The sequence below is a fragment of the Neodiprion fabricii genome, chromosome 4, assembly GCF_021155785.1.
Source record: "Neodiprion fabricii isolate iyNeoFabr1 chromosome 4, iyNeoFabr1.1, whole genome shotgun sequence".
Taxonomy (NCBI): Eukaryota; Metazoa; Arthropoda; class Insecta; order Hymenoptera; family Diprionidae; genus Neodiprion; species Neodiprion fabricii.
Genome location: NC_060242.1, coordinates 7,597,353 through 7,623,172, shown reverse-complemented (window position 1 = coordinate 7,623,172; position 25,820 = coordinate 7,597,353). Strand labels below are relative to the sequence as shown.

The 25,820-nt window shown below is 37.9% G+C and overlaps 1 protein-coding gene across 2 annotated transcripts in view; it reads left to right on the top strand.

Annotated features, from left to right (window-relative positions):
* Positions 1–398: 398 nt before the first annotated feature.
* LOC124181069 (protein bric-a-brac 1-like) overlaps positions 399–25,820 on the top strand; it is a 73,335-nt gene continuing 47,913 nt past the window's right edge. For both annotated transcript variants that reach the window (XM_046567245.1, XM_046567247.1), the window contains exons 1-3: positions 399–470; positions 21,671–22,718; positions 24,857–24,949. In XM_046567245.1, the coding sequence (XP_046423201.1) occupies positions 21,693–22,718; positions 24,857–24,949 (1,119 nt within the window). In that variant the 5' untranslated portion in view covers positions 399–470; positions 21,671–21,692. The remainder of the gene's footprint in view (positions 471–21,670; positions 22,719–24,856; positions 24,950–25,820) is intronic.

Sequence of the window (25,820 nt, the reverse complement as noted above, 5' to 3'; positions counted from 1 at the left end):
ATGTGGAGGTAACTCAGAGTAGATAGATAGATAGATATACAAGTAGACGCAGGCTGCGCATGGTAAACACACCGAGCTCGAGGCGGGCTGCGCAGAGATATAGTTGCCGGTAAATCCGTACGGCGTGTCGGTGTGTTGGTGGGGAGCGTTTCACACCTGACTACTACGCGAGTCAAGCGAGACACGGAAATCGCGTTTTCGGTGTTATTTAGGAACGCGGCCGGCCAAAGTTGGGACGAAAAATCGAGGATCGTTCGTCGACGATTTTTCGCGGGCCTTTTAACTCGCCTATGTCCCGGCACCCTGTCGACCATCTTCGAAAGCGCAAAGTCTAGGGCGCACGGTTCGTAACTTGACTCTCGGGCCGAGCGAGCGCCGAGCTGACAGTAGGCCGGCGACGTCACAGTGGGCCGGTTGAGCCTTCCTTCGTTCGATTCAGGGCAGGCTCCATTCATTTTACATGTAGCAAGGTAAATATTTATAATGCAGTGGCTATTTCCGAGATCGTGCGGCTAAAGTGCGTGCAAATCTTTACACATCTGTACGTGCGTATACGTATACCACGGTATACGTGGATATTATTATGCGTATTGTACGCACCATCCGTTACACAACGCGACACGCGCATTTACGATAAAACGTATCCAACCGTAAAGAAGCGTGTATAATAATACAACGTATTTAAAAAATAAAAAATAAAATAAGGAAAGAAAGATTAAAGTTAAAAAACAAACAAAAAAAAACAAAAAAAGACAAACGTATTACAAGAACAGTACGCGTCTAATAACACATCTAACGCACCGAGTTGATTTATATACGTATAATTGAAAATCGTTTTTCTTTTTTTGTTTTTTGTTTTTTTTTTTTAACCTATCCGTCGTTGAGAATCTGTGAGTTTTTAAAAAGATATCATGTGAAACGAAGAAGAATATTATCCACGCCTTACGGAGGAACGGAAGAGAGGAGGAAAAGGAAAAATTTTAATAAAAAGTTTTAACCGTATTCTTACGCGCTAAATATGGCGCTTATAATATGATTGTTAATTGTTGTTCCACGAGGTTCGTTTCGCGATCGATTAGTTTGTTGTTTTCGCAAATCGTCGTTGCTTCAACACGGTTTCGTTTCCAATATTGTTCTTCTCCGGTGTTGCTGGCTGCACGCCTCGTGGGAGGAGAAGTTTTCTCAACGTCGTCATCGTCCTCCTCCTCCTCCTCCTTCTCATCCTCCTCTTTCTCCGCCTCCGCCTTATCCAGCTCGTCGTTTCTGACAGCAAAATCGGAGGATCGGAATCGGATTGAAAAACGCGACGCACCGTCCCGACGATATCAAAATAACGATCAGCCGGTTAAAAGTGCAGAAGAGGAAGTGCAGGACAACAACGGCGACAGAGCGCGCCTGGAATTCAAAATCGAATCGTCAACGGTTACGCGAGCGCACCGTTGAACCGATTCGAAAATTTGAATTTCGAACGCCGTTTGGCGCCCCTTTACTCCGGCTCTACCACTCACGGCGAACGACGAAATAACGACTTTCCGCCAGATCTCGTGCTGCGACCGAGGCCGGCGCTGCAATCCGCACAACTTTGACGTTTGAGAAAAGGTCGCGTGCATCGCGATGCCTTGCCTCGACGACGACGCGCCCCCACAACACATATGGCTGGATGATTAACCGTCGTTAAACGTCTCGGACGTCGGGACGAATCGTAACCTCAAAATTGATCGATATTTCTACGTTTCTCGATCGCATCCGAAACCGCAAACTTTTCCGACGGTCCCGGACTCCGCAACATTTTTATTTCTGATTCAGCCTACGATTCTTCTTCTTCTTCTTCTCCTTCTCCTCCTCCTACCTTCTCGGGTTTAACGACTCATGGCTGTATTTTTGTGGGAATCTCATCTGCACCGTGAGTATGTACACATATTTTTTAAACATTGAAACGACACCGTCGAAACGAGGCCAATTTTATTTCGCCATAGCTATACTTATTCGTCGGTCGATTCGCAGTTGAGATCATATTGAAGTTGGTAACTTAATCGTAACGATTTTGGAACTGTAAAACGTAATAAAACAAAACACACTCGTATTTCGAAATCATAGTTTCTTAAAAATGATTGTAAGCTTAAGAATATAGTGTTTTTATTCCACAATGTTTCGTTACGATAACGTTACTATCTTATAACTCGTTTGTTAAGTTCGTCACTGTATTCCTCGCGTCGTTTTATCCGCCGCGCCGTTAAGTTTTCGCTTATTTTCACGCGTCGAAAATTTACTGATATCGCTTTAATTCTGACCGGTACTACCAGTCGTGAAATTGATGGCATATACACGCGCCAAGTGAGCCACCCTCTCCGAGGTTGATTTTTATTGGGGTTCGCTTGACCCGACGTAACGGCAGGCCTTCCAACATCCCACTGCCAAAATCCCTGAAAGGAAATAAAAGAATGCCGAGAGAAACATTTTCGCAACTTGTCCGTTCTTCCTGCGAGCAACCGCAAAGTAAACATATCGTAGGCGAAAAAAATCGGGAAACGATTGGAGATGAGGAGTAAAGTGAATTGAATTAAGCGACACAACGCGTTTGCAGTGAAGGTGATTCTGGTGAGTGCTTAGTTTATTCCCAAAAATATTATCCTTGTCTCACGTTTTAGTGCGGAAAGTCTCGAATGGCCCGTGTAGTTAAAGCCGACGGAAAATGAGGCTGAAGCTAGTAACGTTGGTGTAACAAAACATCGAGGGGAAAAAATCACTAGTTTGTAATTTTTTAGTGACTTTGAAGTGGGCAAGTTTTGAAAATATGAATTACTTTCACTTTGCTACCATTTACTGCATTTCAGAGATTCCTAAAATTACGAAGTAAAGACTTTTCCAAAACACGAATCGTTACGATAACGTGACTAACTTCAGCCACGTGACGTAAAGCGTGTTCGTATCAAATTTTTACACTTTTTGACAATCTGTGGGAAAATTTTGGGTACTCGTAATGCTGGTTCAGAGTATCCCGCAATAATTTTGCAGAATTAATCCCCTCTCGCGAATTTGTGGTAACTTTCTTCAAACTGTGACTCGAACACGTGGCTGCTTTTGCGGACTGAAACTAATGGAAGGCCCACATCGGTTGATTACGTTCCTCCGTTTCCCGACCTAGTCGAAAACTTTTCGATACATGGGAGTCGTTCGAACCAGACTGATGTAAAAATAACAAATGTACATACCTATGTATTATCATAATCCTGACGTGAAGGTTATTGTTCTTTGGTGAGGAGAAATCGATTTCGGAAACATTCGAAAATTGTACACCTACATACATCTCGTTCGATATAATCCAGGGGCAATAACCTGGCTGAAGTTAGTAACGTTAACGCAACGAAACGTCAAGGGAATAACCATGACCGTGCAATTTTCTAGCGACTTTCAAGGAGTTTACTTTTCGAAATATGTGAGCATGTTTTGTTTATCACAGGCTTATTAAATTTCAAACAATCCTAAATGTGCAAAGTAACGATTTTCCCTTATCATTCGTTATCACTGTAACGTTGCTAGCTCAATCCATCGTACTAAACCAAGTGCATCGAAAAAATTCCACGAGGTTGAAGTTTAGTTTATTGATCTGTAACTGCGATCCTTGAAAACTATTTCGAAAGTTGGGAAACGTTTCGTTTGGCTGGCGTTACAAACTTCAATCTAGTGAATTTTCAACGTTTTACCTGTTCAATCGAACGATTGGAATATGAGGCGATTTGGGAACCGGCGGCTTCGCCTTAATTTCTTCTTCTCATCCTTTATTTTTCTTCGCAGTTCTCGTTGATATCCGCGTTCGTCTGTCCTTCTTTTTTTTTTTTCTTCTCCACCCGACGCCGTGCCACTCTGAAATTAACGATGAAGTGCGTAGGTAGGTAGGTTTGTTGGTTGGTTGGTTGGTTGGTTGATTTCTCCTTCGTGGAGTCCCGATTCTCCGAGTCTTATTGCAATTACACATAGCCCCCAATCCCCTGAGTGCTCGCAAGTAACTTTTTATGGCGTATAAACGTAGACACGTAGATACGCACGCGCACACACGTACATTAAACACAGACGGACGTGTGTTCAAGGTTATAAATAAATCTCAGTTTCATTGTCGGTACACAATTACACCGTTAATTGAAACTCTCCTGTGTAAGTGTAACAAATTTTTCTCTTTTCCCCGGCGATGATGTTACAGTCGCGCTTCACTTGCTCTCCTAATTCGATTCAACGCAATGTTTCTTCGATCTTTCTTTGTTGTATTTAAGAAATAGCTGACATAGTAGATCGTGCGTAAATGTCGGCGACCTAATAATGAAGATCGGTTGCGACAAATTTATTTCGGTTCGTTGACCGTTCCTCAGCGCAGATACCAAGTCTCGGATATTTTATACATCGCTGAGAGAAATTTTTAGTCACGTTTACCGCTCAGTCCTTAACTATTTTCATTTTTTCCCACAACTGAAAAATATAGTTCTAGGTACAAAATGAAAATTAGTTTTTTAGCTGTTACCGGAAAGTCTATTATCCGTTACTATTTCTCATTACGATCACTGTCGCTATATTTTCTTGTAACTATTGCGAAAATATAACGCTCGTGCAACAATAAATAGATGTTCAAGCCTTATTTAACTAAAAAAGTAGAGTAAACCTCACAAACTAATTTTGCGTTGCAATAACCAGAAAAGGATCGACGATAGCGCAAAATGGTTCGGCGTACCTCGTTGTTCGTAATCCCAAAAATATTCAAACAGTTTTTTTTAACGACACATGATTCGTGCATTTTTCTAGTTACTATAACAAATGAAATTCTTTTCAGTGCACCTCGTGCCTCCGATAATATAATTCGTAAGAATTATACACACTTGTTTTGATAAATAATCGCGTTGCATTGGTGGTGAAATTGCGGTTCCAAAAGTATTAGTTCCCGGTTCCTATTATAAATAAAAATATATCCCCAACCATAAAACTATCGAATTTATAATTTATGTAGCATATTAACCCGCGAGTTATCGATATTAGCTGTGTCATAATGTATATATATACATTGTGTATGGTTGTGTGTGCACATAATTTGACCACTTATAGGTATGCATGCGGAGCTAATAATTCGAGTATAGCCTGTGGGCGCGTAAATTACCCTTTAGGGCTATAATCATCTTTCGATTAATCTGCGGGGAGGCATGATGTATAACAGTAAATGAATGGATCCTTCTTATCTTCGCATCGAGTACATATATATATACACGTTTGACATGTTCGTTTTCACCGTGATCGTTATCGTCATCGTTTTCACTCCTTCGTTCATTTTGGTGTTCGTTTAAAGCGGCTACCGGAAGCTAGCGGAACATGAAGATAGGTACATACTTCAATGCCAATTTTCATCCGTAATGATTAATTGCAACGCAGGGAAATTATTGGTGACGCGAATCACGGACCAAGCGGTCTGAAACTTTGCTCACTTCGCTATTAGCTGATCAGGAATTGGTGCATGATCAAAAATCGGGACGTTGAGCTTACTCTAAATCGATTCTGGCCTATCAAATTCGTAGAATAACGAGTCGTGTTAATTAATATTTCAAAATGGAACGCCAAAGGTTTTGCACAATTAAGGGGTTATATACAGGTAGAATGTTCAAAAAATCGATTTTTTTTTTTTTTCATTTCATTTTCTTAATGTACCGGTGAATATTTTCGAAGTTACACGCAAATTTGAAAAGGCGTTTCGGAGTGCTTGAAAGTACAAGGCCGGAGCGGAAGCGTTTACCTGGAACGCTGTCCCTTTTATGCACCTGCCTATTGTAAATGTTCCCTTCTAATATATTCAGATGCGTAAAGCAACATTGTGTTATTGTTTTTTTTTTTTTTTTTTACCTGAAAGGTAAATTTTTATTTTTCTCTCCCCAAATTTTAAACGCCTTTTTTCTCAAAATGGTGTTTAAAAAGTCGGTGACCAACATTACTCTAAAACGGCTAAACCGATTAGTATTAAATTTTAACACGAGCTTCTTAAATATATTTTTTAGTAATCAATCGAAGATTTTTTCTCACCGATAAATATTTTTTTTTTTTTATAAGCAATTTAAGGCCGAAATTTTGGTCAAAAATCGATTTTTTTTTTTTTTTTTTTGAGAAGCCGTCATTTTGTCAAAAAAATTTATTTTGCTTATTCCTTCGATTAATTACTAGATTTAACATTACTTTAACGAAATCTGTTTGGTTATTTAATTTCTGAGGATCCAGTTCAAAGATATAGCGGTCACCGTAAAACGTCTTTTTTGAGAGGAGCTCCTTTCAAAATAAATATTTTCACTAATACCAAGTCTTAAAATACAATTAAAAGATACCATGATATGTGTACAAATTTTTAGATCAATTAATTTAAAAGTTTTCTCAGAAAAAATTCTGGAAAATTCGCTTTTTTCGGTCATCTAACTGTACATAACCCCTTAAGTGCGACTGTTTGCACCAGTCTTCATATATGCTCAAATATTTGGACGATTGATCAGTTTTTATACAAGGCTGAAGCTAGTAGCCAGAATTGGCAGCCAAACGTTCTAATTTTCATTTAAATAAGGCAATGAAGTTCGGAAATCAAAATTTTGCGAAATACCTTGAACCCCCGATACTACGAGGATGAAACTGAACTACATTTTTGTAATTTCCAAAAAGTTTAACACGTTTAGCTGCCAACTCTGGCTGCTAGCTTCAGCTTCATAATTTTTATAAGCCTCTGGTTAACTTTAACGTTATTTTATAATAACGTTGTCTTAAATAAAAGTCTGAGAACCGGTGAAAACGTACGTCTCGTCGGTAGTCGGGGAATAATTTAGCGAACGCGTTGTAACTGATATAAACGTTATACCCAGTTTCATTGATGTTCTCACATATAACAATTAGCGGCACGATAGTAACTAATTGAAGTGTTTTTAACGCTGCAAACATCAGTCAACTCCACTTTTCGAGACCGCGTGCCGCGAATGATTGAGAGGCTTGTTAATATGGCAGCCGCGGTAGGATTTTGGCGCGTATAATATTACGGGAGTGCAAGGATTACGCAAAAATTTCATGGTTACGCAATGTAAGGATAACGTTATCAAACTTTCGCTAAGAATTGAAAGGCTAGAAAAGCTCGTAGCAATTTTTTTTTCTTACTGCGTTTTCCTATATTTTCAACATTTCTTCTGACAACACTATTTTTTGTATGAAAGAATGCAGAAAGTTGAAAAGTGAATAAGTCAAAATATAGAATACTCAGAATTTATGTTTTATCGAACGCTCAGGTTGGTGCTAATAATAATTGTAAGAATCGATGCTGAATTTCTGAATAGTAAATGAAAACTGGGTGGTTAATTTAAAGCATGAAGTAATGAAATTGTCGATAAATGTCAGACTGATCAATTGATTTGTTGCCTTTGTACGTATCTGTATTTAAATTGTTTTATTTTTCAACGTTGTAAATTGGCTCAGCCAACTAATTATACAAAATCGTCAAATGACATGTAAAAAATTGCAAAAATTCCATATTTTGACTTTAGAGGCAGTAACCTTGACTTTCCGTTTCGGTTTCTAAGATTACTTTTTATTTTGGCTTCCCGAATTTTTGCATCCTTCTGTATTGAAATTGTTTCAATTTCTCAACCGTTACTCATTATCTCAACCAACTAACTGTAAAAAATCGTCAAATGAAATGTAAAAAATTGCAAAAAATTCTATACTTCGACGTTAGATAGAATAACCTTCAGTTTTCGATAAATTAAAGTGTAAAATCGTCGTAAGAAGTACCGAAAAATGATATCCAAAAAAAAAAAAAAAAAAACCTACAAATTTCGCCTAGTCTGTATACTTCCATCTATCCGCACTCCGATTTCACTTTCTTCTCAGGCATTGTACGTGCGACCCTTCTTTCACACGGTCATCCCACTTCTCGTCCCCTTCGACCCAGGTAGAAAAGTCAGGCAGATCCGACAACCCCGCTAATTGTGAGCCTATGCAAAAATCCCTGGTGAGGGAGGCTTTACCGAAAGGGGCTGAGGGTGCAACGAAGCTAGAAGTGCATGTGCATACGATGTAGCGACGTGGGTATAGGTTGACGTGCGTGTCCCTCGCTCTCCCCCCCCCCCCCCTCACTCTCTCTCTCTCTGTCTTGTTATAAATGGATTGACCCAAAGAAAACCTCTGAAATGACATAAATAACGCGGCAACGGATCCGTAGGCCGTAGGCCGCAGCGTTGTAAGAGCCTTACGTAACATCTTCTAGCTCGACTCCGATGCGTGTGGGGGAGAGAATTTGTCTCGCACACGATGCCAAGGCAGAGATATTCAGATACGGTGCCTGATCGATGCGGTCGTTCGATCGTTACTCCGAGAGTGCCCCGCACTTCTCCATACGTACCGATAACTAACGAAATCCTTCTGCATTCCACTCACTCACGTACAACACGCCCGAGTATTAAGCGTCCGCTTTTCGTGGCTGGGCCATTCGGATGTACGTAGACGTGCCCGTGCCGCGTCATGCACCTGAACGCTTCGATTCGCACATTGTGTACGAAAATTAATTGCATTTTATCGAACGAATACGAAACGCGGCTAAAGCTGTTGGACGAAGAATTTAGTTGGTTTTCAACGGATAACACCGCTCTGTAACGGTGGAAAAAAGGCCCAACATTTGACAACTTATTTTGGGAGTTGTGAGAAAAAAGAATGGGGTTTTTTTATTATTATTTTTTTTTTTCTCACTTAGGATTTATTTAACGCGTGTCGAAGTATGCGAACAGAACATTTTTTTATTTCATCATTTTGATCGGAAATGACAGTGACGGAGCCAATCTTTGAAATCGCCTTTCTTTTTTTTAAACTCCTTCACCGGAGGACGGATAAGACCTTGATTAAAGAAGCAACAAAATTTTATAATCTATATATTATCGCCTGTGGAACTGCTGAGGGTTTTTTTTTTTTTTTTTTTTTTATATCAAATTTTGTACAAATGATGCATTTTTGGAAAAATAAATCGATTTTTGGCAAAAAAATAAGCAGTCAACTCTTGATAGACAAAAAGAGAAGAATTTGCATTGAATAAAAAAAAAAAAGAAACGGCTAGAAGCTTTCGTAGAGAAGGTAGTTTTGAAGCTACTGTCAAAATTTCAAATCGATTCATCCAACGGTGTTGAAGTAATCTGTCCTCTCAGTTTGAAAAAAATTGTTTCGAGAAAAAATGAGTTCAAAGTTTCACGAACACTCGGCGCTCGTTTCGTGGCAAGGTGGCAAAATCGAGAATCGAATGCTTCAGAAATTTTCAATCACTACAGAACCAATTGAATATTGTTTTTGTGAAGATAAATATTGTTTGAGGCGCAAAAAAAAATCGTTTCTTTCAAAATCCTCGAGTTATTTTACCCCTCAACGTATTTCACAGACCCGAAGAAACTTTGGTTGGAATTTGTAATTTGTGGTCACTTCAATTTGTGCTTAGTCGTCCTGACGGCACTTCGAATTCATTTCAGAACACTGGTGTTAGGTACTTGAATTTCTATCAACTGACGCGAAGTCTGCAAATTTCAGACTTGGAATTGCTGTTTAATTAAGTTGAATTCGTGGGAAGTCACTGATCGATGTCAATTGATGACAGGTAAAAACATAGAAACTCAAGTCGATGCTGTTGAGTCACGTGATACGATTTAAACAATCCTGATTCGTTTGCTATCGTGATTGTGAAGTCATATTCAGCCGTTTGAAATCACGTAAAACGTCGAAAGAATTGACTTTTTTGAAATCATTCGAAGTTGTCTCGACACTTACTTCAAGTCGTACCTGAAGTCATTTACAACCGTCTGATTGTAAATTTACATCGAATAAAGTTACACCTCGAAGTCGTTATTGATAAATTAAGGTGGGCGATTCGAATGAAATTCATTTGCTTCAAGTCACGAAGCGATTTAGAATCATTCAGAGTCATATTAAGTTGCGCGAAGTAGCTTGAGTAGTTCATAATGTAAACTGCCTTGAATCCATTGTGTCACTTGAACTCTCGACGTGTCTCGAAGTCAGGTGAACGGTTCACGGCAGGCCGGTAAAAGAAAAGGAAAGAAACTAAAAAAATAAAAAAAATATAAAAAAACAAAGGGATGTCGGTAGCATTGTGCAGCCAAGATAAAAGATAGCGTCAATCACTCCTTGGTGTACTTGATCGCAGGCATGCTATTTCTGAACGTGCGTTTACATCGAGAAAACGGAACCTCATCGAGAACTTCTAGACTTTGGTGGACAGCGACGCTCTTGTACTGGCAAACTTGTCATTTCAACAAAACTGATTGATAACAGTTCTCAATGTAGGTACAGACAACTGAACTGTAGTCATGAATGAAATTTACATTGATTTGCATTTAAATCAAAAAAAGAAAGAAAAAAAAACCGTTTCGTACACCTTGGAGGCGGTTTGAAAGGATATTTAAAAATCTTGAACCCGCGAACGTTTCATCAATGTTGTTGTCATTTTTTGTTTATTGGTAGCAGAGAGTGCTGGGTCACATTTTTCGCGTTAGCAATGTTATCTGTTCCTATTTCACCGATCGATTCACGTGAGAAATTCCCTTTGATAAACCGAACTATGATTATCCATTTTGCCTGATCATAGGTTCAATAAGGTTCAGATTAGTCAGGTGTGCCGAACGTGACACTGATCAAGGCTACGTTCAGGCTACTTTCGTTACGAAGCTGATCAAGCCACTGTAAATATTACTCTATACTCGTCACCTTGTAATTGTATATCGCCACGTGTTTCCTGTCACTTTTATAACTGTTGCGAAGTATGCTGTTCGAAATAATGGAGACTCTCATTTTTTGACACGACTTTTGGAACTTTGAGGAATATCGGTACAAGTATGAAAGTTTTCGATGGTATACATACATATGTATATATATGAGTGTTTAAAAAAAAACGACTATTTTTTTTTTTTCGAAGAACATTGAAAAATCTTCCGAGTGTCCCTCAAAAATGACCTCGGTAAAATATGAGCTCTTAATATTGGTATTTAGAGGTGGCGATTCTCAATTTTCTATTTCCCATTTAAATATCATGGGGTAAAATTTTTTTTAAATTTAGAATTTCAGTGCTCGAAAACGAATCAGTGCGAAGATATAAGCAAAACATATTCTAGTAGGAAAATTTTACGCTCTACAAAAAAGAACTGAGTTAAGATTTGCGTAAGGTAAGTCGTTTCGGAGTTATCAGGCCTCAAACATCGAACCGTTTGAAATAATGATGTTATTAATTTATGAATGCTACAAAACTGACTCATATCGTAGATTAATGAAATTTATTAATTAACATTTGATTGGAAGTCTATAGTTTTGATTTTAAAATCAATAATATTGTGTATTTAAGTGATATGAGTCAGTTCTGTAAGATTAATGGACAGAGTCACGTGTTTTTGTTTTTTTTATAAATATCAGAGTAAACCTTGAGCATTCTTTTTTTTTCTTTTTTTTTCTGTTTAAGACTGAATTTTCCGGATCGAATTCTCCGTAGTTTCTAAGAATTGATTGAACGTGAAATCTTAGTTCAGCCGCTCTAGCTATAATTTTGTTCTACGCGAACCTGTAAGAGGAGAGTAACTGATCACCGGCAAGTGCTGAAAGTGGTTGATAAAACGTGGATGAAATTACAAGTGCGTCTAAGATCATCCACGTTGATTCATCATCGTCAGTTTTGTTTGAATCCAACCGCCGAAACGTTTTGCAAACAATGCTTTCCTCTTGACTTCAGCGTCAAGTCTGAATCATTGTGAAACTAAATGTTCCTTCACGCCGCATTATACACTAATTATCGTATAAAAAATGATTACCGTAATTAGAATCGGAAATATCTGTTAACAGGTTTATAATTATCCACTTATCGACAATTCGTTCGTATAAAATCAACAGTTATTCATTATGATTACGAACTTTCATTAAAGGTCTACTTTTTCTTGATACCTGAAAAATAGTCGAAAATATAACGATTCAAATACTACTGAACTGTAACGTCAGAATGGTACAACAATGTGAAATAATGCAAAAATAACAAAATATCACTGACAAACTTTACTGCAATTATCAGCTAGATGCAATTAATGACTAGCAGATATACATCTATACACATACATATATGTATGAGAATAGAAAAACCGATTTGAAAAATAGAAATAAACGACGCTTCACTTTGAATCTTGCGTGAAAATGTTTCATTTCAGAAAACGAATGTTCATTTTTTTTTTTTTTTCTCATTTCTTGTTTCATAAAAATCGATTTCGGCGTTGTCGAGATGGGTTGTAAGGAATCATGTGGCGGAGGCGTGTGATTGAAGGAAGAAAAAAAAAAAAAAAAAAAATAGAAAATTCTTCATTTCGGAAACATTTCAGGCGTCGTACTAAGGCGGGAAGAATCCTTGGTGGAATTCAAAAAAAAAAAAAATGTCAGGGTCAACCGTTCAACGAGTCGGCGTGGAATGACCCGTATATTAAGCCTAAAAATTCGACACGTGTCGCGTGCCTTGTAGGTGTGTACTTTTCGTCGTGACGTCACGTCCCGACGCCATAACCTTACCCAACTCTCTCTCTCATGCCTCTCATCCTCGATGCGGCGGATTTTATTCCTTCGCACGATGTTTCGACGAGAGGCGACGCGACCGTCATCGTTTGTTTTACGAGCGGAGTGGAACGGAACAGTTTATAACCTAACCTAACCTAACCTAACCTAACCTAACCTAACTTAACCTGACCAAACCTAACCTAACTTCGCACGATCTGAACCGACTAACCGAGGCAAACGCCGCGAGAGAATCGAGCTTGCCGGGGGGGGGGGGGGGAGAGGGGGGGGGGCGAAACGCCGCCGCCGCCGCCGCTCTCTTTGCATCAGCTGTTGGCGCGAAACTCGAGAGGAACACGTTGCGCGGTCGCATGACGAGAGGCCGCCAGACCTGCGGGGGAGTGGGGAGTGGGGGGGGGGAGGGGGGAGACACGCGTTTAGCACTTCGCATTGTGATCGCACTCTCGCTGTCAGCCTCTGGGCACACTCTCTCCCGCCTCACGTTTCCGCTCCTCCGATGATTGTTTTCCTTATTCTTTGACGGGTTTTTGCCTCCTTCTTTTATTTAGCTCTCTTTCGTACTTTCCAAAATTCATCAATTACTTGGCGGACGTACGTAAATTACGTCTTCGAATTTTGAGGGCTTTTGAGATTTTCTTCAAAAGAAAACATATATTTGATCGAGAGTAGAAACTTGTCTTCCTATTATTCATCCTCGGAATGAGTTTTTTTTACATTGGACCAAAAACAAAAAATTGCTTTCGCGTTTTGGATTTTTCACACGAAATTTTTTGGCTCGTAATTGAAGAAAATAGATTCGATATGGATGAATTATTTGATCTCACGAGTTCAAGATGGTGCGTGTAAAAGATTCCGAATAATTTCTGTATCGAATGCAAAAATAAAACATTTTTCCTAAGCATGGGACTCTCTGTTACAAATCTATATCGTATATCTAATAATAACAAATCGACTGGTATCTTTTGTGTATAAATAAATCACTGACAAATCGTCTGATCTTAAAATTTTAATATTCTTCTCAACTGTCCCAAAAAACAAGTTCAGTAGACCAAATTTCCAAGTAAAAAAAAAAAAAAAAAATGTTTCAAATGTTTTGCTCATACTTATATTTTATATTTTACGTCACAATTCATCGTCGATGCAACGTGCCTGTCATTGTAATTTTTTGATTTAGATAATTTACACTATTTTTGACGTATCGAAAATTGGAAAATATTTAGTAATTAAAGACAGACGCGTTGTACCAAAATAAGCAAACAAATTTAAAAAAATACGAAAATGGGCCCCCATCTCAAAAATTCACTCCACCGACTTTCCGAATTCTTACCATTTGCAAATATCTGCAACGCTTCTTCAATGCAATTCGTATTTTACGCTTCATTATACTGGAATAAGAGAAATTTAATTTTTAACAGGTGTTATCAATTCTAACGACACTTTGATTTTCTGTAAATATGATTCAGTGCGAGATTGGGATTAAAAATAATTTTCATTTCAACTAAAAACTTTTAACATTCGAAAAATTATGGAGCTGAAGAAATCGTTGTTTCGTAGTAAGAGGAATTTTTGAAATGCAGTAAATTATAACGGCACATAACATATTCATAATTTGAAAACTTGACCATTTCAAAATCACTATAAACTTGCAAAATTACGTTAACGCTACAAACTTTGGCCTCATAAAAAATTTCAAACGCAACAAAAATTATTCCCACCAACGATACAAGAAATAAAAAAATACCATGAAATTCCAAAATTCGCAAAAAAAAATGTTTTTCACTTAACATGTCAAACGCATAATTCTTTGACTTTCGTTTGTGCATCGATCTTACACCGTTAACTATCTCTTCAATTTTACATCTATATCCGTTGCGTGATCCACGAACAAATCAATCATTGCAACCACCCCGCTATTAAAATCCCTCTTAAATACACGCTCTGAATTATTTGTCCCATTATTTATATACTTATACGTGATTGATCCACGTTACTGATTTCATCGATGTATCACGAAACAAAATGTTTTGTATCAAAAGTTACAAAGTGAATAAGAACCAAGAAACTTATATCGGTAGAAATAGTGATCACAAACACCAAGGTGGCGACAGAACCAGGAAAACCGTGAATAATCTGGGAATTTCATCAATTGGGAAAAGTTGGGGAAAAATCAGTGAATTATTATAGAACGTAGGGCAAAACGTAGTTTATTTATTTTTTTTTATAAATCGTTTTCAAACTTCAGCAATTAACTTTTTCAAATTATTTGTGCAAGAAAGCAATACCACGCGTTTTTTACTTGCGTGCCCAATTTCTGGAGCTTTTGGTCACGAAAGCTTCCCAACTATCACCTAAGTTTCGTGAGAAAAAGTCCGTGAATTTTGATTTTTCTTTTTCTTACGGGAAAATTCAGGTAGTTGTTATTTGAGCAAAATTTTCGCCACCGAGGAAACGGTTATTGTATTTTCTAAAAATCGACGTCGCGTCTGTCGAATAGTCGAAAAATCGCCAATGGATTTCTGTCTGAAATTGCATCGTCTCACCATTATTTGAGAGGCGTTGTATTACTCAGTTATCGAGGCGAATAATATTTGCACACGCGTGTTTGGATAACCCAGTGTATGTATCGGCAAGGCTGTCGTAAAAGCTCATTGCGGTATTTTAAACACACAAGGTACACCGCTGTTTGGATCTGATTATTACTTCGCTCATACTTCTCTCGGCGTGTCTGGTAGCCCGAAACAGCTTAGCGTTTTATCGTTTCTCTTTGTTGCGGTACGATTTTTCACAACTCAACTCAAAAAAAAGTCTTGTTTTTGAAAAGTGGAATTGGGACGAATTCCGTGGGAACCCGATCAACGTCTAACCCTCACCGTTTCCAAATTGGTTTGAATTTGTTTTTTTTTTTTTACTTTTTTTACAATTGTCTCAACTCTGAAACAGTACCCTGAATTTTTTCAGATTTTTTATTCAACTGCTCAATCACTTATGAATGTTTAGAGTCATTTTGAAAAAAACCATCGTTAACATTCTCAAAAAATTTCACACAACTGTAATTTCTTTTTCTAACATTTCCAGACCGATGATGGTCAGATTTTTTTTGTCAACTGAAAAAACTTTCGAACGATACGAAAACTTTTCAAAACTTCTATTTTTCACTTGAAACATTTCTAGACCGGTTACACATTCAACTTTTTTTCATCAACTTCATCGTGAAAACCGGTCTAGAAATGTTACGGGTTAAAAATAGAAGTTATGAGAGTTTATCGTAAATTTTCAGACCCTTCAAACAATGTTACAGTTGATCAAAATAAAGTGTTGAAAAAAAAGTTGAAAAAAACCTGCCCATCATTGACTCGGTCTTGAAATATTTGGAAATGAAAATATAGTTTTTTGAAATTTTATTAACAATTTTAAAAGGGATTCTTTTCAAAGTCACTCCAAATATTTGTAAATAATTAACCAGTTGATCAAGTAATCTGAAAAAAATCAGAGCACTATTTTAGAATTGGAAAAGTCGCAGAGATTTTCTTTAACAAAATCAAAAATGATTTGAGTCCGACGTTGGTTGGGTTATATTCGATTTTGCGAATTGTGTCAGGTTCGCAAAAATTATCGTTTACTCAGGTCGATGGACGCATTGATAGCAGAATTTTTTCAAACACGAGTATCGATTATCACGCGTAAAATAAAACTGTCCAGCTCCCGAATGTCGGTCAGTTTCAATTCCAGAGAATAATAGGAATGAAAAGTTATAGAATTAATGTAACAGCTGTAACAATAAGATCGAGCACCTCTTCAGAATACTAAGTTAAACACGGAGCAGAAAGATGGAACGAAAATACGAGGTCTTTATTCTTGACCGATTAGTTGTCGTTATAATTGTATTATCTTTGATCAATCGTAGGGATCAAGAAGGATCGTATTGAAATTTCAGCAAAAATCATCGTCGAGCTTGAATGATAATTTTTTTCATTAAAATAAACCGAAGAATAAGATCTTTTTTGGTTGCATTCTGTCTGATCCTTGGTTATAAAATCACGAAAAAAATTAATTTGTAGTGTTCAATTTTATAGCAATTGGTTTCAGTTATCTAGAAATTTACAATTTATGCCGTTAATTTATAATTTTGAAACAACAAAGGGTCAATAATTGAGTCTAAACGTGTCAATAACTGGTACACTATACCTTGGATATCACGGATCTAGATTTTATCGTTTTTAATACATTCATTTATGGATAGAGAATAGTGTCAGTGGTGCGACTATCGTTACAAATTCACGATCTCCGTGCCTTAAACGAAGAATTTCACGCCTAGTTTTCGTTTCATTTCATTTCATAATTCCGAGGATACAATGGACTCGTTTTCAAGTAACGCGTAATATTTTGAGAGTATGTTCATTATGAGATACTCTTTATTTAGCGCTCGTTTTCAACAGTGACAAATGTAAATTGAAAATGATGTGAATATGTTGAACGATGAACTATGTTTATAAAACATGAAACAATTAATATCAAATTCAGTACATAATACAATATGAATATTAATAAAAAAAAAACACTTCAGATTTTTAAGACTATTTGCATCGTATGCCGGTGCAATAAGCTTTCAGTTTTTCGAATTAGTAGGCTCAATTTTGAGAAAGCATCCAAACACTCATCAGTGGTTATAACAAGAAATATTTGAATGCAATGTTACGTTCAGAGCAAAATCCTTGATACTTATCGGTGAATCTTTCAATCGTGAGAATACTTTTGCCCTGCGATATAAAAATGATCAGCGCAAAATAGGCGTTAATAGTCTTCACCTGAATAATTTTCAAACCAAATACTCGTGCGATTTAATTTTAGAAATCGATATGTTTCATCGTTTTAACTAAAAAATACAGTCACAAATTTAGTATTTATAAAATTATACCCGTCATCTACAAAGATCAGATAACGCTCATTTTCAAGACGGTTTGAAATTATTATCAATAATTACGATTACGAACCAGAGTTTCACTTGTTTTTCAGCAGTCCATTCGGTATTGCCATTTTTTGAATCAAGTATTCAACGATGCCAAAATAACGGAAGGTTTATCACCCAGGTTACTATTAATTTTGTCATTAGATTTGTGATCAGCGACCCCAACAACCCCCGAGTAACAAGTTTCGGCGAGAATCATCGAATTTTGATAATTTTTTCAATTTCACAACCGCCATATTGGACCCGCCATCTTGATTTTAGAAATCACCAAATTCTGACTCACTTCAGATTCGTAATTAGCGAGCCTAAAACCCCCCGAGTAAAAAAATTTTAATGATACCTGTTTTACTGAATTTTTCCAAGTGCAGGCCTACCAACGTCTCCAATTTGAATGAAATAAAATCCCTCGGATCAGACGCGTTCTCTCTTGCGACAGAAAACGGAGGGCTGCCCGCGCGTGTATATTCGGGTCTTCGATATCGTTACGTGGAAGTTATATCCTATTGACAAAGTCAATGGCATTTTATTAATTGCGTTATGGAGTTGGTATGAAGGTATATCAAGTCCGGAGGCCGCACGAAGGAGCGAGTCACGCACGCTTCTCATTTCGAATATTGAGGAGGCTCTGCCGTACACGCGTATTATACATATATTACGTATATATTATACGTATACACACACGCGCTTACACGTAAATGAATATTGCATGTATCGGCGTACCGGCAACCTGATATAACCTAATATAACTTCTTCCCCCAAGAAGTCAAACCACGATGACGACCGGCTTACCCGCAAATCTCTGTTCCGTTGGATTCGTATTTATTACGTGTCTATGCGTTCGCCTTAAATCCTCAAATCTAATTGTCTGCCAGACAGCGTATAATTTATCAGTTAGCGAAATTATTATCGACGTACAAGATCTACATGTTTCAGTCTATTCGGTAACTTCTTACTGTCCACCAGCGTAAGCGTAATATCTTCAATCGAGTATCATGACTTTTGTTACGCTTGTATCACTTTAAAAACGTTTCCCACGCACACTGAGAAAAATTTTCATTTGTCACAGTAACTGGGAAAGTTCAGTAAATTAGGTATCGTTAAAAAAATCTGTTCGACTAAAAAAGTAGAGTAAACCCGACAAACTGATTTTGCGTTGCAATAACCAAAGAAGGATCGACGATAACGAAAAATGGTTAGGCTTAGCTCGTTTTTCCTAATTCCAACAATATTCAAACAGTATTTTCAACGACACCTGTTTTACCGAATTCTTCCAGTTACTACACAAATGAAATTTTTCCCACTGTACATACATACACGTATATGAAACGTGTAACACGTATTACGTGATGGAAGGAACGAGTATAGAGTGACAGATAAGTTTATATCGTCAGCTGATATCTGTCATATCCTATGCCTCTGCCACGTGTCCGTACACCAGTCCGTACGTAGAAGGTATTCACACGTACGTACCTGACATATCAGGGACTCGGGTGGGAATCACTTTCACGGTGTTACACCGGTGCTTGCTCGTGCTGCAGAGTGCGTTAGATAAGTTGCCTCCCGCCCTCGCGCGTCTATTTGCTTTCACGATTGATAATACATTATGTAAAAGCAAAAGTGTGAGATAAGCGTTGCAATTTGTATGGTAATATTGATACGCTCGGTACGAAATTTAATCTCCCGATATCGACGGCTATGTGAGTTGGTACACCTAACGTGCGTATACTTGGGCATGTGTGCACCTACGTTCGCATATGTCGGAACATGTATTCACGTGTGTAGGGCATTCCCTGACAATTACACCGATTATTATTTTTCGCCATCAAGGATCCGAGCCTCGGGTTTTACTTCCAATAACTTGTTTTGCGTCGTTTTTTGTGTTTTTTTTTTTTTTTTTTAATCCGAGACTTACCACCTTTTACATCTTTCTTTTTTTGGTTTTTCATAGATTTCGTTTCAAATTTTTATTCGTTCGCGATTTACAAGCTGAAAGAATAACGGAACCACTCGAATATACCGATGAAAGAAAACGTACACGACGATTCTTCGATTTATTTTAATCACGTTTTTGACGAATCCTTGAACAATTTTTTTAATATTACCGAAATTCTTCATTAATCGTGTTCCTTGATGCAATTGATGTGAAAAATGATGTTCGTTTTTATATGTACAGTGACGCGAGCGTGTTGAATCATCGGTTCGTTTTTACTTTATCGTTATTCATTTTTAATAAATAACATATTTGGTATTTTCATGTTTTATCGTAGTCGCGAATTTTTACCCGTCTTACACGTAAACGTGGAAAAATTGGCATTTCGTGTTGTTTTTTTTATCAAGATACGAACCGACTCATGGAAAAAAAAGAAAGAAAAAAAAAACTTAGCCAAGTGACAGATTTTAGTCAATTTCTTTCTTGCTGTTTAACCAAAGCAAAAAAATTTTCACTATATTGTGGTTTTATCAAATATTTGAAAAGTGGATTTTTGGTAAAATAAAATGTCCATCGTTAAAACGTTTCCGTGCCGCGTTGAAATAAAATTCGTATACAAAAATCCCTAATGGTGAGAATATCACGGTTGGTGGATATTTTCCGAATTAAGAATTCAAAAGTTTATCGCACTTTTGCGCGTGCGGTAATTTTCATTCACGCTTCATTGTAATTCCGGTATTGAATAAATTGTGTTCATATTGAAATCTGACCTGACTCCTTAGAGGTTGTGTTAATACCAATTACTGTTTCTCTTGCCATTATATCATAATCTGTGCAAAGTGAAACTAAGTTTTAGTGCGAAACCAATGCCGGTAACAAGTGAAAGGCATTAATAAACAATACAGTACCTACTTGGATTTCGCAGAAAATTAGACAATTTTCAATTACTCAATGACTGCAGTGACAATTGCAGTGTGTATGCATCGATAGTTTCGTGAAAATCTACACGTTTTGATATCTTGATTATTTTCGTGTGTTTAGCAACGATCTTATGCAAACACACATTTTTTGCGGCTTGTCTAATGCTGCTACTTTCATGGAAGTAAACCGAAAGGTTATGGACGGACTTTGGGATAGTAATTTTTTAAAGTTCAAGGTGTTTCATCAATTCAGATACTAAAAAAGTTGGCCGTTTCGACTCTATTTTACATATCGAAGAATTTATACTTTGACGCGAATCGCAGATAAAACTATTCATTGCGAAAATAAAAGCAATAATAAATTTTGTAAGCAATCGATGAGTTCACTCATAGACTTGATTTGAAATGTGAAATGTCAATCAATTATGATTTTGAAAGAAAGTGATACTTGATGTAACGTTTTCTACGAATTTTTATCCTTCTTGAGACAATTTCCGATAATGATGAATTTTATACGACATTATTTTCATTTTAAAAACGACAAATGTTTTCAAAAAGTAATCTGACTGAAAATAATCGTGAATAAGACTAGGATTAAAACAGGGACCCGTTACAATACTGTATATTATTATCAGTTTACAATTAGAAATAATACAGTCAATACATGCCAATATACCATATTTGAATGTTGAATTGAAGTTCTAAACAGTGAGAATCGAGTTTTTAATATTCAGCTCGAATTCGTTGGAACAAAATGTTCAATACTGAAAATAAATCGAAGTCCGGGTGTTTTGAACCTTCTCACCGGGTCTTCGACGGTATTTTAAAGGGTTCACCCAATCCCAATAAAAAGAAACTTGGAAGAAAAATTTACGAAAAAGTCGAGTTATATTTCGGTAAATATCAAGTATCATGAGATCTCGCACAGGTAAGAAACACGAGTAAGGTTTCGTTGGCATAAATAAATGGTACAAGTTTGTTAAAATAGCCTCGGAATCTTGATGCTACTTGATCGATGATCCTTGAATCATGTATTATTTCGTCAACATAAACTTGGTTATACATCGTTTGAAGTAATTTGACGTATCGTTGAATCCTTGAGTTTCGGAAGTCGAGCGAACGCTCCAACCGAAAACAGTTTTTCCAACCGCCCTTCAACGACTCGAATCGCCAATCGCTGATAAAGGGGGAGAGTGTTCGACGTTGATCTAGGATCCCCCTGACGACGATCACGTTGCGTAAATGATGTATGGTTTTTGTAATTTTCAGCAGGGTTGCGGGCAGTTCAGACATGGGAAGTGAGCATTACTGCCTGAGGTGGAACAATCATCAGAGCAACTTGCTGGGTGTGTTCAGTCAGCTGCTGGAGTCCGAGTCGCTGGTGGACGTGACGCTGGCGTGCACGGAGGGCCCCTCGATCCGCGCTCACAAGGTTGTACTTTCGGCCTGCTCCAGCTACTTCCAGGCTTTGTTTCTCGACCACCCAAATCGCCACCCCATCGTCATCCTCAAGGACGTCCGCTTCTCCGAGCTACGAACCCTCGTCGACTTCATGTACAAGGGAGAAGTGAACGTTGAGTATTGCCAGCTCTCAGCGCTCCTAAAGACGGCCGAGAGTCTCAAAGTCAAGGGACTCGCTGACATGACAAACATCAATGCTGCGGCATCGTCGAGGTGTGAACTAGACCAGCAACAGCAGCAACAGCAGCAACAGCAGCAACAGCAACAACAGCAACAGCAACAACAGCAACAACAGCAACAGCAACAACAGCAACAGCAACAACAACATCTTGCCAATGAGAACCAGCGGGATCGAGAGCACCGGGAACGCGATAGGGACAAAGAACGGGAGAGGGAAAGAGACCGGGATAGGGAACGGGAACGGGAACGGGAACGGGAACGGGAACGGGAAAGAGAGAGGGAGAGGGAGAGGGAACGGGAGAGGGACAGGGAAACGGAAGTGGAATGCGAACAATCTCAACCTCAGCAGCTCAGCGACGTAATGGAAGCTGTTCATATGACCGAGTGTCCACCGTCACCCACGGGACCCGGGAGTCCGTGTCCCGGACCTCTGGCCCTTCATCGAACCAGAAGGAACTCGGACGACGCTGCGAGCCTCGAAGAAACGAGAGGCTCCCTGAGTCCCATATCCGTTCACAGTGGTCCCAGCGACATGAGTCTCAGTAATAACACCGCCGGTGCAACAGCCGGAGGCATTATACCCCTCCAACTGCCGCAAAGCAGGCTTCCGTCTCCTCACAGTACGGAACCACTCGCCGGACCCTCGGGACTTCCGCCTGTACAACAAGTTCCTCTCGTAAGTCGATCGGATTCTTGTTGCTTTTGGTTTCTTTTTTTCTTTATCTCTCCCAACACTTCCTCGTCGATTTTACCATATCGGTTTTAAAAACACGATCATCGAGACAACCGTCGGTCCGATGTGGATAGAAAGGTTACCGGGACGTGCTTTCAACGTTTTGTACTACGTGAGAAAAGTCGGTTTAGGAGAAACGAAATGGCGACGTGTGAATAAACTGTCGTAAAGAGGTCAAGGCGCCAAAAGGACACTTTCGATCACTACTTTGTCAAGTTTTTATACTTTCAAGTAAAATTTGGAGCCGATACTTCTTAGATGTGATAACTACTATCGAGAAATAAATAGCAGCGTGGCGCGTGGTCAATAAAAGCTTGTACTGCTTGATCGGGCTGTCAGCTCAGCACCGATCCTTGATTCAAACGACTAACGGTCCGTACTTAAAGTGTACTTAAGACAACTTAAAACCTAGGCATATGGCTATTGAAATCCCATTTCAAGCCAAAGACTGTTAGATATTTAGGCAGAAATTTTTTTGCCGTCAATTCGAAAGTTCCTAAATAGACGAATGGATGGAGGCAGGGTTTCGCATGAGGATGATTGCAAAAAAAAAAAAACCTCTCTTCATTTTTTCACATCTCTCTAACCTCACAATTTCTGAAATACAATATATTTTTGTTTTTGAATCGGTATAAAGAGGTTGCAAAAATCGTTGGTAGTCGAATAAAAGAGATCTTGAGTGAAAAATGATTTTAAATTCGGCAAAAATTGATTTCTTTTTTGTCTGAAATACTTAACAGTTTCAAACAAACCAAAAATTTGTTCGGTTAAACTTTGTTTTAGTGAGTAAACAATTTGTTCGGATTAAATAAGTATCCGGTTGGCCTTGTAGTGAACATGTAAAGAAAGTTTAGTACACTTGAATAGTTATAAATCGGAAGTCTGACAAATCTTTACTATAGAAATTAAAAAAAAAAAAAAAACTATACTATGCAGTTTTTTATTGTCTCGATGAATCGAAACTAGAAAAAGCGCTTAGTCGTATTCGTATGATATCGACTAGTTCGAGAAAATCAGTCAAATTAAAATCTACACACACAATGTACGAGATGAATTCTTCCATTTTATAAAATCATGCCTGTCAGCCAGTTTAGTAAAATTCACACGACTCACAGTTTGGTATGTTACGAAACGTTATTCCTGAGTGGATAACAAGTCACTTTTCTTTTTTTTTTTTTTCTTCACTCACTGTCACTTTTTTGCTTTGCAAATGTTCGATCATCGAGAGTCTTTCGAGAAACTGATTTGTAATTTCAATAAAAAAAATTTAACATTTCGTCATTATTTTACGTCGAAACGAATAGTTCACAGTAAAAAGACAAGTAAAAATCAATTCAGACTCGGAATTGTTAAAACTCGTTCAACTCTGAAATGGAACAAATTTCCCAGCTGAAAAATGCAGAAGATTCAACTTGTTTCGCCGCAAACTGATTTCTACGTAACAATCATCGCTTGCTTTCCGCATCGTGTATTTTATCGCCGATTCCGACCGTTGGTATGCAAAATTAAGTTATATCTCATTGAACAATATTAGATCGGTGAAATCTGTATTCCGAATCTGTGTAGTACGCCGAATGTATTTAATCAAAAGCCAGCATCAATCAAAGTTTTGATCACGCTCTATCAGCGATGACACCGATATTTTCGTCCTACATAATATAGTACAACAGTATTAGCATATGAATATACGACACGTATACAGGTTGTACAAACGTGATGAAACCTGAAACGGTTTGATAACGTGGTAACAAGAGTTAGGCCGATAGTTAAATTTGTTCTCACGTTTTATGCTATACTCGATTCGTAGTTTTTGATTTGCCTAAAGTTTCGAGCGATCTTGCTTGATCAAAAACTCCTAATTACGTTAATTAGCTTTTTCGAAATTACGTTTAAGCGTAAAATTTATCCGCAATCTCGTACGTTGCGGGAACACTCTTCGACCGGAACTTCGTCAAGACAGTCGTTTGCGTTCCCTTTTCGCGCAAAATCCTCGTCCTCCGTTCGTTCCGGTAAATGAATAAAATAAAAATAATAAAAATAAATAAATAAATCACCGAAATATTTCCGTTCTCTTTTTCCAGTCCCTAAAGAAGGAAGTAGATTGGGAGCGATCTACGGACGATCGAGTATCGAATATCGAGGCGACGACTGACTACAGACTCCCACCAGATCCGGTGAGTCTTGATTCAATTATAACTTACAACTTTATTATCAACTCGCTCTTGTTCGCCTATAACACATGTATACACATATTACGTATTCCTCTTAACTCTGCCTAGTTCGTTATACTCTCTTAAATAATAATAACAACAACAAAAACAACAGCAACAACAATTATCGTTATTATTGTTATTGTTATTATTGTCATCATCGATACATATGCATATATTATCCCGTTTAAATACATACCAAACGTAATGTACATGCACAAATATTCCGCGCGTACACGAAACGCTCATCTTGCAACGATTCACGATAAAGCAAGGTCATCAGGTTGCTGATTATTATAATACAAGATCGTAAAGTTTTTTTTTTTCTTTTATTTTATTTTTTTCTTCACATTTTTCTGGCCCTCCCCCCCCCCCCCCCGCCCATCTCCTCGCCGAAAAAATTAAACGAATCGAAATAAAAACACTCGAATACTCACCTTATCGTATAATTAAATACGCGTCACTTGCGACCTGTCAGATAATTTATATAGAAGCACCTTTAAAATATCCCAGAGTTATAGAAAAGCAATTCCGTGTTGGGATTTGGTATCGTCGCGTATGTAATTTTTATGTAAACGTTGTTACACTTAGATCTATGATAACGACGGTCGTTATTGATTTATCATCATTGATAATTATTGTTCGTTGTTTTACGGTACGGGCGAATTTGACAAACGCGGACGTAACGTATCATCGGTTCTGCTGTTAATGCGATTTATCGGTAAAAAGATAATGCTCTGGACGAACATGTGAAAGTTTGAAAAATCGCAGGGAATACTGTGTTACGTATGTGATCATGTGTTTCATTATTTATGCTGTAACTACTGCACGTGGG